Source organism: Elephantulus edwardii, unplaced genomic scaffold (genome assembly GCF_000299155.1).
Source record: "Elephantulus edwardii isolate Elephantulus edwardi_28Jun2011 unplaced genomic scaffold, EleEdw1.0 scaffold00389, whole genome shotgun sequence".
Classification (NCBI taxonomy): Eukaryota; Metazoa; Chordata; class Mammalia; order Macroscelidea; family Macroscelididae; genus Elephantulus; species Elephantulus edwardii.
Genome location: NW_006400139.1, coordinates 835,297 through 848,929, shown reverse-complemented (window position 1 = coordinate 848,929; position 13,633 = coordinate 835,297). Strand labels below are relative to the sequence as shown.

The 13,633-nt window shown below is 36.9% G+C and overlaps 1 protein-coding gene across 1 annotated transcript; it reads right to left on the bottom strand.

Moving 5' to 3' along the window:
* Positions 1–11,375: 11,375 nt before the first annotated feature.
* Positions 11,376–12,314, bottom strand: LOC102844201 (olfactory receptor 10AG1-like). The gene has a single exon (XM_006902309.1). It carries the CDS (start codon positions 12,312–12,314, stop codon positions 11,376–11,378), a length of 939 nt encoding a protein of 312 aa, XP_006902371.1.
* Between the last annotated feature and the right edge of the window lie 1,319 nt (positions 12,315–13,633).

Sequence of the window (13,633 nt, the reverse complement as noted above, 5' to 3'; positions counted from 1 at the left end):
TATAATCTATCTATCATCTATCTATCTATCTATCTATCTATCTATCTATCTATCTATCTATCTTTCATCTAGCTAGCTATCGAGATAGTTATATAACTTCTCTCAGACTACATAAAATGAGAACTAAACAATAGATATAACGAATTTATGAACTTTGTTAAGTGTTGATAATTGTAGAGGAGAGGCCTTTTGTCCATAGGATCGCTATGAACCATGCTCATTTCAATGGCAATCAACAACAACAACAACAGTAGAAATTATTGTTTACACATGTACATTTAATCTATTAGAATTTTACAGGAGTCTTTTTTCTTTTCCTGAAGGATTCAACACTCCCTCTGCAATTTCATTCCCTCTTTTAATTCAATATTAAGGTGTGCATACAATTAAGCCTCAACTGGAATAAATAAGATTCTGATAATATTTAAACAGAGAAAAAAAGGGAAGATTTAAGTACAATAGTGTCTCTATTTTTATAAAATGTTACCTCCAAATCCTTAAAATCTTTGTGACATGTAAGTGGTTAAAGAATGTTGTACTGCATTCTTTCCTTTGTGAACATGAACTATACTATTATTTAGTAAGTAACAATTTTTCAAAGGTTATATTTACCTCCAATCTTGATGTTGTTGTTGTTGAGATGTCCTGTCAAGTCAAACACAACTCAGCGACTCTATGAACAAAAGACCTGAACTCTCTTCTATAACTAACATCATTTCCCTAAATTCATAGAATTTCCAGAGGCATGTTGTTTAGGAAATGGATGCCACTCCTGCTTCCAAGCCTGTCTTAATCAGGGAGCTCCACCAAACACTGTCCACCATGGGTAATCATTATGGCATTTGACACAGCAGTGGCATTCAGCATCACAGCAACCCCCAGTTGCCTCAGTACAGCAAATTCACAAACCAGTGCTGTACCACTGAGAAGAATGTTACTCCTAAACTCAATTAAGAGTTAAAATCCTGTTGACGCTAAAGGCTTCCTGCCCATAGCTCATTGTTAGCTAAATCCTACAAATCCAATCAATTCACACACAATTGTGAATAAAATAAAGAAACAACCAAATAGTCCACACCCAACCATCAACCATCACAAAACATCCTACCTTCCAGAATCCAACTGTCTCACACATCAGCTTCCAAACTGGAGACTTTAAGCCCAACTGATTTGTTTGTTTGTTTATGTTAGTAGTAGAAAAAAAAATATGGAGAAAAGTGGGAAATATCCTGTACTTTAATTTACAATCTCTGAAAACCCTCAAAATATGTCAGTTCTGACTATGAACAACAATATATATACATATCTGTACACTGTCTCCACATCTATTAAAAATTTATGCTCACTAAACAATAACAGAACCTGGGCTACAGGAAGAAGAATGTGACATCAGAATTGGGGGAAAGACTCATTAGCCACCTGCTTTATGCATAAGAAACACCCTTCTTTGCAGGAAGCAGATAAAACTTGGAAATTTCCCTGATCCTCTTCCTCTCTTAGCATGATCTCTCTCTCCAAAAAATGTGCTTAGAATAAATGGGATGAAGTTTCACCATCCTTGTCTTTAAGTGGCAATCAATCTGGTTGTGTTTTCTTCTCAATAGATTTGTTTATTCTTTTGCACTCTATGGTGTATATACTACTCTTCAGCAATGTTATAATCCAAAAGCATTAATTATTCTTTTGTTATGCTTATTCATTGTCCAACTTTCAGATGCACAGAAAACAATTGAAAAGTCCATGGCCTGGATCAGGTGCATTTTTGTTTTTAACTGAAATTGTTGCTTTTTAACACATTGGAGGGGTTCTAATGCAAACTGTCTTTGGAGGTTTTGACTACTGCTACCATAGTAGTTGTGGCTGACATTGAGAAGAATGAGATTCCCAGAGCATGTGATTGTGTTCATGAGAAGCCTGTACTGTACAGGAGGCTATTATGCATACGGGGCAGAAGAGCACTGCACGGTTTGAAATTGGGAAGAGAGTGTGTCAGGGTTGTATTCTGTCTCCATACTGGTTCAATCTATTTGCCTAGCAAATTGTCTGAGAAGCTGGATTCTTTGAAGAGGATTGTGGCTTCAGGACTGGAGGGAGACTCGTCAGTAGCGTGCGTTATGTAGATGACACCACCTTGCTTGCCAAAAGTGAGGAGGATTTGAAGCACTTGTTGCAGAAAATCAAGGAATGCAACATTCAGTATGGATTGTGTCTCAATATCAAGAAAACAGAGATTCTTAACACTGGACCAATACGCAGTGTCATGATGGATGGAGAGGAGATTGAAAGTTTTGATAGCTTCATCTTGCTTGGAGTCACAATTATCACCCTTGGTACGAACAGTCAGGAAGTAAGGAGATGCATTGCACTGTGGAAATCTCTTGTTAAAGACCTTTCTAAATTATTGAGGAGTAGTAATATCAGTTTGAGGACTAAGGTGTGTCTGATTCAGGCCATGGTCTTTGAGATTCCTAGATATGCATCTGAGATCTGGAAAATGATTAAGGATGACAGAAAAAGAAGTGACATCTTTGAACTGTGGTGTTGGAGAAGAGCACTGAATAGCCCATGAATGGTCAAGAGAACAAACAAATATGCCTTAGAGAAGGTGCAGCTGGAGTGCTCTTTGGAGGCAAGAATGATGAGACTTCATCTTACATACTTTGGACATATTATTAGGAAGTGCTGTTCCTTGGAGAGAGACATGATATTAGGAAAGGTGGAGGGTCGACGGAATAGAGGAAGACCCTCAACCAGGTGGATTGACATGGTGACTGCTGCATTTGATTCTTGCATATCAGGAAGTGTGAGGATGGCACAGAACAGAACTGGGTTCAGATCTTTTGTTCATAGGGTTGCTATGAGTAGCACTTGATGACCCTTAACAACAACCACCAACACCATTTGTGTTCACAATTATATGTTATGCATCAGAGAGCTGGACAATGAATAAAGATGACAGAATAAGAATGATGACTTTGAGCTGTGGTGCTAGAGAAGAGTATTGAACATATCATGGACAGCAAAGAGAAGAAATAGGTTTGTCTTTGAGAGGATGAAACCAAGTTTCTTCTTGGAGGCTAGGACTTTTAAGCTCAGTCCCACATACTTTGTTCACATGGTCAGGTTGGACTCGTCCTTGGAGAAGGACATCATGTTTGGGAAAGTGACAGGACAGTGCAAGTGAAGAAGACCATGGATGAGATGAATTGACACAATATCTTGGGTAAAGGGATTATGTGCTTTGGAGTCAGTGAGACTGTCTCAGGAGAGAATAGGGTCCAGAACTGTTGTACACAGGTTAGCTATGAGTTGCAGAGAACTCGATGGTGCATAACAACAACTGTATTACTTGTAGATCCAAGTAAAATGATATCATTGACAAATTTAACTTTTTACTGCATCTAACAAGATGTTTCCTACTGGTCCATTAGTTTTCTTGATGTTTAGATGTAATCTATATTCAAGACTGTTGTCCTTGATCATTTGCAGTACATGTTTCAAGTCTGCCAAACTTTGCAGAACAAATCTGTGTCATCTGCCTAATGTGACTTGTTAATGGGTGTTCCTCCAAGTCTGATGCCATGGTCTCCTTCATATAGTTCAGCTTCTTGAATGATTTCTTCAGTATACAGATTAAACAGATCTTGAGAAAGAATGAACTCCTGATGCAGATCTTTTCTGATTTTAAACCGTGTAGTGTCCCTCTGTTCTGTTAAGACAATTGCTTCTTGAACTATGCATAGGTTTTACATGAGCTTTATTAAGTGTCTTTGATTGCCTATCTTCTCAATGTTAGCCATAATTTGTTATGATTCACAAAGTCAGTGGCTTTGCATAATAAATAAGACACACATGAAAATATTTATATTTCCTTCTTTCAAACAAGATTCATCTGACTTCAACAGTGGTGTGTCCTTTTCTGAATGAAGCTTGAGTTTCCCGTAGTTTCCGACTGATGGACTATTCTATTAATTTTAAAATATGTTTGGCAATATTTTATTTGCATGTGATATTAATGATATTATTTAATAATTTTCACTTTCTGTGAAATTATCAGATATAAAGGCATTAGTTTCAGTTTATTAGGAAAGGAAAAACTTAATGACCAGTGCTGCAATACTGCAAGAATCTGGTGGCAGCCAACAGGCGGATTCTAAGAGTGAGAGGAAGCAGCTAACTTTTTTATACCATTTCACAAACAGCCCTCAAAATATAGTAAAGGTAAGAATTACACTAACTAATGGGAAAATGTTGATGGTGGAACAGACCACCAATTACTTATATGCAAGTTCAAGATGAAGTTGAGAAAATGAAATCCACAGGAACCAAAATTTGACCATAAATTTATTCTATTTAAATTTTAAGACCATCTAAGGAACAAGTTTGAGGCCTTGAACACCAATGAGTAAAGACAAAATGAACTGCGGGAGGATATCAAGAATATAATCCATAAATAATTTAAAAAGTCATTGAAAAAGGGAGAGGAGGAAGACAAGACCAAGATGGGTGTCAGATGAGACTCCGAATTGTACTAGAGCACTGAGAAGCCAAAGCACAGGGAAGAAATACAGACATTAAGGAGCCAAAGAGAAGATTTCTAAGGGCAGCTCGAATAGACAAAGCAGAGTATTATAATGAACTGTGTAAAAGGGGGAGCCAGAAAATAAAAATGGTCACATTTCTTAAGTGGAAAGAATTTAAGAACAAATTCAAACCTTTTCAGTACGTAAGGATGCTCTGGGAAGAATATTAAATGATCCAGGATGCATTAAAAGAAGATATTAGGATTATACAGAGTCACTGTACCAAAAGGAATTAGTGGACGCAGAAGAATTTCATGAAACAATGTGTGAGTAAGATCCAGTGGTGATAAAGAAAGATCAAGCTGCTCTGAGAGAATTGTGAAAGAACATGGTCCCAGGAATTGAAGACATACCAGTTGACATTTTTCATCAAACAGACGCTGTCCTGGATGTGCTCACCAAGTTGTGCCAAGAAATCTGGAGGACAACCATCTTGCAAACTGACTGGAAGAAATCTATCTTTGTTCCCATTCCAAAGACAGGAGATCCAGCAGAGTGTGGAGATTATCAAACAATATCCTTAATATCTTATGCAAGAAAGATTATGCTGAAAATGATAAAAAAATACTGGAACAGAACATCAACAGAGAACTTCCAGATATGCAGCTGGGTTTAGAAGATACTATGGTTACAGGGATAGTATAGCTAACGCTTTATGAGTCTTGGCTGAAAGTAGAGAGTACCAGAAGAAAGTCTATCTGTGTTTCATAGGCTATACAAAGGCATTTGTGTGGATCACAACAAACAATGGCTGACTCTATGAAGAATGGGAATCCCAGAACATTTGATTGTGCTATGTGAAAACTCCACGTGGACCAGAAGGTAGTCATCAGAACAGAGCAAGGAGAAATTTCATGGTTAAAAATTGAGAAGAGTGTATATCAGGGATATATCCTGTCTCCATATCTTTTCAATCTATATGCAGAACAGATCATTTGGAAGACTGGGCAGTATGATGATGAATAATGAAGCATCAGGATTGGAGGAAGAGTCATCAACAACTTGTGTTATGCAGGTAACACAACCCTGTTTACTGAAACTGAGGAGGGACTGAAGCGCTTGTTGCCTTAAATATGGATTGAAGCTAAAAAAATCAAGAAAACAAAGATTCTTACCACTGGGCCAGTGGCAGCATTATGATGAAGGGTGAAGAGATTAAGATCGTTAACAGTGTTAGTTTCCTTGGCTCCACAGTCAACACTCTTGGTATAAGCAACCAGGAAATCAAGAGATGAATTGCACTAGGAAAGTAGGATATCATGGACCTCGCCAGAGTACTGAAGAGCACTGATGTCAATCTGGAGACTAAGGTGTGTCTGATCAGGTCACAATCTTTACAATTGCTTGATAAGGCATCACAGAGCTAGACAATAATTAGGGATGATAGAAGAAGAATTGATGTCTTTGAGCTGTAGTGTTGGAGAAGAGAATTGAACATGCCATGCACTGCCAGGAGAACAAACAGGTTCGTCTTAAAGAGGGAGAAACTAGGCTGCTCCTTAGAGGCAAATATTCTGAGGCTTCATCTGACATAATTTGGGCATGTTGCATGGAGGGACCATTCCTTGGAGAGGGACATCATGTTTGGGAGAGTGGAGGGACAGATAAAGAGAGGAAGACACTCAATGAAATTGGTTGATTTAATGACTGGGGTAATGAGGGTGGTGTGTCAGAGATAATAAAGTTGGTACAGGACAGATATTGTACATAGGGCTGCTATGAGTTGCAGATGAATTTACAGCACAACACAACAACAACAGCAATCTAAATGTTCCCTAAAACGCAATTCCGTCTATTTACCCATTTATTTCTTTCACTGCTGTTTTGATTTGCATATATATCCCTTAAGTCTTGAGACTAACGTGTGCCTGATCCAGGCCATGGTTTTTACAATCACTTGCTTATGTATCAGAGATTTGGTCAATGAATATGGATGACAGAGGAAGCAGCAAAGCCTTTGAGCTGTGGTTTTCAAAGTCTAAGATATCATGGTCCTCCAAAAAACCAAATAAGTCTCTCTTGGTGAGAGGGAACCAAGTTACTCTTTGGAGGTTATGATTTTGAAGCTCTGTCATATATTCTTTGGGCACATGGCCAGACGGGACCTGTTATTGGAGAAGGACATCATGCTTGCAAGGTTGAAGGGACAGTGCCAGAGTGGAAGACCATGGATGAGATGGACTGATACAGTAATTGGAGCAATGAAGTAGATAAGTTGGAGTTAGAGAGACTAGTTCAGAATAGGGCAGACTTCAGAGCTATTGTACATAGGGCTGCTATGATTCACAGGTGACTTGCCAGTATATAATAAGAACAACAATAGATATTAATCTTAAGAATTTCTTCATGTGTTTTTTTTGTGATCGTGACAATGTTCAGCAGCTATTTCTTATAGTACATCAAAGTTTTTAATTGTTTTAAATTGTTGTTGGTCAAACATTCTCTAGGACGTATAGCCCTGGTGTGTCCACTTGCCATACAGAGGGAAGTTGTGGTCACTGTGAAGCTGAACCCTGTGACACTGATGTGCCAAATGTGATAATGGTTACCTATGGTAAACAGTGTTTGGTAGCACTCCCCTGTTAAAACAAGCTTGGAAGCAGGAGTGGCATCCACTTCCGTGAATAGCTTGCCTCCATGAAACCCTGTGAGTTGGGAGAAAGGATGAAAGTCATGCACACAAGTCTCGAAGACTTTCTTTCATAGGGTCTCTATAAGTCACCTCAGACTCAGTGGCACTCAACAACAACAACATCATCAAAGGTGATGTAAAATTATGAAAGATTAAAATAGTTTGACTATTTAAATATATAACCATAACAGAGGAAAAAAAAAACCTTCCTTGTATCATATGTTCAATCAAAACTAATATACACAATGGCACAATCATCAGGAGAAATACTAACTCATTGGACAGAACACTAAAGAGTCACTTTCTATTAGTTGATTGAAAATCTCAATTTGAAAGGATGGCATTAGTAATTGTCACTAAGCTCAGTCTTCTCCATAATGCCAGTTAAACGATATGATCACTCCAAACACTTTACAAAGTAGTAAATCTGGTAAAGATGAGGCAAATTAATGCAAACGATAGAAGTTTAGAAATCAGGAAGTAATTTCTAATAGATTTGCTCCCTTTATAGATGTTTTTCCTCTTAAAGTTTGAATTTTTAAGAGTTACTGTTTGTTGCACAATCATAAAAAGCTAAATGAAGACAGAGCAAATAAAACAAAATTGTTATTGCAAAACAAAACTTAGAAACTTGTTAATAAAAGGGATAAATATATGTTAGGTCTTTTAAAAACATGATTTGAAGAATTATACATGAGGCAGAAACATTAGTGATTCAGTGTTAGAATGCTTTCAGAGTTCAAGGCTTGATCAATGAACTTTAAGCCCTGATACTATTCTGTCAGTGTAGATCTGATGTCAGAACAGTATACGTATTCTGGAAATAATTCAATTTCTAGATTAAGTTTCATTATGAATAAAGACCTATAAATCTACTATTAGAAGTAAGCAAATAATTTTTTATGAATCAGAATTATCTGATAATAATTACTAATCTTGCAAATTTCATTGAAAAAGGCAGTGTTTCTTCTATGTATGGCCTTTCCATAAGTTGGACCTAAATGGAAAAAAAGATAATAATAACAATCCCATATTAGGGCACAATTGTTGATGTTTTTGATTGTCATTGGGTCCAGGTCGACTCATAGTGACTCTATGAACCAAAGACCTAATGCCTTTCCAAAGCTATAGTAATTTCTCCAAGCTCTTAGAGTTTCCAGAGGCATGCGGTTTAGGAAGTAGATGGCACTCATGCTTCTCAACCTGTTTTACAACTGGGAGCTCCACCAAACACTGTCCACATTGGGGAAACATTATGGTATTTGATATTCTCATGGCACAAGGTTCAGCATCACAGTAAACCCAGGTTACCTCATACAGCACATTGACAAAGAGTGATATACAAAGAGGAAGAATATTGCCCCAGATAGAACAGCACTAGTCTCATTGAGCGGTGGTAAAGTTTTGTCAAGTCAAATATGATGCGTGGTAACCTTTGCACAAAAGACCTGAACTCTGTTCTATAATTAACATCATTTCTGTACATTTATAAGAGAGTTTGTGGAGTTTCCAGAGGCGTCTAGTTTAGAAAGTGGATGTCACTCCTGCTTTCCAACATGGATCAATCTGGAAGCTCATCCAAACACTGTACATAATGGGTAAGCATTATGGTATTTGACATGACTATGGAATAATGTTCAGCATCACAGGAACTCCAAGTTGTTCAGTACAGCAAAGAGTTAAATGACTGCTGTATCTTTAAAAGAATATTCTTGTAAAATTAACAATCTGGCTCTTGGGCCTGTGGCCCTCTGGCCCTACAGAATTTTAAAGTCACACCCTTGAGCAGGCCTCAGCCTTTCCCCTTAGTCAGAACAGTAACACACAAGGACCCAGAAATTTCCTTTGCCCGACTGCCACCAAAACGAGACTGCCCCTGAGACATCAGCCAGCCAGCCAACTTCCAGAGTGGATTCTATACCTTTTCCAATACGATGTCTTTCTCCAAGGGCTAGTCCCTTCTGACAACATGCTCAAAATATGTGAAACAAAGTTTCACTATTGCCTCAAACTGGTGACACTTCATCCAAGAGAGACTGTTTGTTTTTAATAGCAATTCATAATCTGTTCAGTACTCTTTGCCAACACACAATTCAAAGGCATTATTTTTTCTTCGGTTATCTTTTTACAACTTTCAGATGCACAAGAAGTAATTGAAGATGCCAAGGTATGGATCACATACACCTTAGTCTTTAAACTGATATCCGTGTCCTTTAGCAATATAAAGAGATCTTTGACAACAGATTTCTCTGATTCAATAGACTTTCATTTCTTGGCTGCTGTTAACATGGGTGTTGATTGTGGATCGAAGTATAAAGAAAACTCTTTGTAAACTTCAATCTTGTCTTCCTCTCTCATTATGACAGAAGAAGAATTGATGCCAATGAGTTGTGGCATTGGAGATGAGTGTAGAACATGGACTCGCAAAAGAACAAACCAATATATCTTGGAGGAAGTGGGCCCAGGGAGCTCCTAGAGGCAAGGATAGTGAAACTTTATTTCACACACTTTGGACATGTTGTTGGGAGGGGCTTTTCATGCTCAGAAAAGTGAAGGATCAGACGAAGAAAGGAAGGTCCCTAACAAGCCTATTGACATTGATTATAACAGTAACTTGACAACATCGAAGATGATGAGTTTGGTGTAAGACAGGACAAGATTCACAGTTGTTCAGAGAGTTGCAATGAGTTTTTGGACTTCAATGGCACCTAACAACATCTAACAACATTATTGAGTTGTCTATTGATCCATGATTTCTTTTTTTTTTTTTTTTCAAACACTAGTTTTCCTTTACTATTGGCCAAGAACTATAAGATGGAACCAGGGAAGAAGACGATCCAATTCAAGTATAAAGTTTTAAACAACTGTTGTGATGTACTATCAAGTCACCTGTGATTCGTAGGTCTGAACTCTGTCCTATCCTGAGCAAATCTCACTGACTCCAACACATTTTCCCCCATTACACAAGATACTGTGTCATTCATCTCATGTAGGGTCTTCCTTTCCTGCACTGTCCCTCCAATCTTCCAAGCATGATGTCATTCCCCAAGGACAAGTTCTTCCTGGCCATAGGTCCAAAATCTGTGAGATAGAGCTTCAAAATCCTTTGTCCAAGGAGAAAATTGGTTTCACCCTTTCAGATCTTACACCCTTACAGACTTCTTTGTTTTCTTGACAATCCACGGTATATTCAATGATCTTCTTCAGCACCACAATTATTTAGAGACATTCTTCTGTAATCCTTAGTCTTTGCCCATCTCTCTGATACATAATAAGCCTTCAAAATGAATTAAACAACTATTCCAGAAACTAATTTTGTGTAATTTTAAGACTAATTAAACCAAAAATTTTTATAGAGAAAGTGAGTCACATATAACACTTATATTTATGCAACAGCATTATAGTTTGGGTGTATTAATAAAGATAGGTCAATTTTCAAATATATTTTTAAGCACAGGAAACTTCAATTTAGGAATCTCAAAGCCTATCACAAGGTTCAAGTGATCACTATTTCAATGGGGAAAGGTCGAGAATTGACATTTTGTTCCCCAAAATTTGCAACATATACTTAAAGCAGTAACCGTTGAACTCACATTTCTTTGATAAATAATGTAATAAATAACACAGCAATACATTTACAAATTCAACAGTATTCATATGTGTAATTCAAAGACATTAAATGCTTAGTTCATTTTGTGTAGCCATCTTCATTACCTTAATACAAATGATCTACAACTTTGAACACCAACTCAATATCTCCTAAGCAAGAGCTCTCATTTTCTCGCCCACATATTTTTATCTTTATTTTTGATATATTTTCTTGTTTTATATTAGTAAGATTATAAATATTTTTTTCTTATGTGACTTCCTTATTTCAATCAACATGAAAGTTTTTCATTAGTCCATGCCAGGGTGTGTATTAGGACTTTATTCCGACTTATAATTAAGTAATATTCTATTGTATGTGCACATCACATTTTATTGATGGGAATTTATGTTGTTTCCACTACATCACACCTTTTTTAATTATTATTAATTTTAATAGACATTTACAGAGGTTTTAGATTTCCATTCATTAATTACGCACGTTTCTCCCTGCCCACGCCTCCCCACCAGCTCGCTCCCCCCTCCAAAAAGAAAAAGAAAAAAAAACAAAAACATCACACCTTTTTAAGCAATAATTTTCTCAGTGCAGCAATAACGTCCTTGTTTCTGAGGCTGTATATCATGGGATTAAACATGGGAGTCAGAATGGTGTAGAAGAGAGAGAGAAGTTTGTCTGTACCTGGAGAATGGCTAGATTTGGGTCTTAAATAAGTGATGGTAGCAGATACAAAGAATAAAATTACGACAATCAAGTGGGAAGAGCATGTAGAGAACCCTTTAGCCCTTCCTGAGGCAGTTGGCAACTTCAGAATGGTAGAAATGATTCTACTGTAGGAGAAAAGTATCAACATAAAAGGTACTGCAGCAAACAACATTGCTACCACAAACACAAACATCTCATGGCGAGAAGTATTCTCACAGGCTAGCTTGATAATGGGAGGGATGTCACAGAAGAAGTGGTTGATTTGGTGAGAGTCACAAAAATGCAGCGAGAATATCTGAGCCGTTAATCCTATCTGAACTGGGCTTCCAATGACCCAGGAGCCCACTGCCAACTGAACACACATCTTTGGGTTCATGACCAGAGGATAATGCAGAGGGTTGCAAATGGCCACATAGCGGTCATAAGCCATCACAGCGAGGAGGAAACATTCAGTGGTCCCCAATATGAGAAAGAAACACATTTGGGTGGCACAAGCCAGCAATGAAATGCTTCTATTCTGAGTCCAAAGATTGACCAGCATCCTGGGGAGAGTGACAGACACATAACACATCTCCAAAAGAGAAAAATTTGCCAGGAAAAAATACATGGGTTTCTGTAATGCAGGATCAAGTCTAGTTAACATTATTATTAGAGAATTTCCAAATATAATAATTATATAAATCATGGAGAAGATTCCAAACAGAAACCCTTGGATGTGTGAAAAATTAGAAAATCCCATCAGTAGGAAGTGCATCACTGTCGAGACATTGCCATCTTTTTTCCCCTTCATGTTTCGTCAGTAATGATGGTTTAAGCAGAAGTTTGACTTACTCTGCTCTTCTTAGTTTTTGTCTTCTGAATTGCAAAGTGTGGATGATGTGCTTTATACCTTTTCCAATTCCCTATAAAAAGACAGTCTAAAATGACACTTACTCTAAAATTTTAGCTTAGTGTGCTTTTAAATTATTGCTCAGTAGAAATTTATTAATAGATTTCTGAGTTTGTTGGAGGGAAAGGCAATACATAATGAAAAATTGATAAAGCATTGTTTTTAATTAATCACCTTACATGATAGTAAATTATAAAAGGAATTATATTTGAATGATTACATAAAGTCATTACATGATTTCTAATCCTTCAATAAAACAAAAGGATAGTTAATTTATTGAAATAAATTAAGTCTCTGTAAAGCTGCTAAAAACAAATATGCAAATACCTTTTTTTGCATTTTTTTCTGTGATTTTTTTATTTCCTTGTTTCTGATGAAGAGAGGCATAAATCCATGCTTTACTATTCTTATAACTACTCAAAATCTGAAATTACATTCAATGATAAAAATGATTCTCTTAAGTTGGTTGCCTTTTCTCCAATTCTGTTTGCCATATGAATATTAGTTCCAAATAAATTCCATAAGTTACCTATCATTCTTTCAGACTGTTCAAATATAATTAACGGAAATCATTATTTTACTGTGATAGCAAACATATCCTATTTTCTTTAATGTTTTGCTCTTTTGTTTTAAAATATGTTGGCAAGCTAACTATCAAAGGTTTTTCACTCTCATTGCCTTCAAGTTGGAATATAGCTGACTCTCCAGGACTTCAGAGGCTAAAAAGCAACCAGAAGGAGATTGTTTATCTTTATCCTTCAGAGCATTTGGTGGATTCAGACTGTTTGACTTTGTGTTGATAGCAGAACTCCTTACTCACTGGTCACCAGAGTTCCTGATAAAATATTGTGTATATGGAGATTAATAAAGAAACTGAAATATTAGTTAACATTGCTCTATCAATCACCAATGTTATCTGGTTTCTATGAAATCTTAAGAAAAATTTTACTCCTATCTTCACAATCTTTTTATGAAATATAAATGTATATTTAAAGATTAAATGTCAGACTATTTTTCCTAGTCCTTTGTAGAGAGGTGACATTGGAATAGGACATCATACTTGAAAATATACTGCACTGAAACAGAGGAGGGAGAGAACCGTTTAAAAGAGAGATATAACTGGGTATTTCTGTCATCACAGGAGACTAGAACGAGGGCTACATGGTGGAGGGGACCTGGGGGAGGGTTTGTAAAACAATGAAAGAATCTTTTCTTTTACT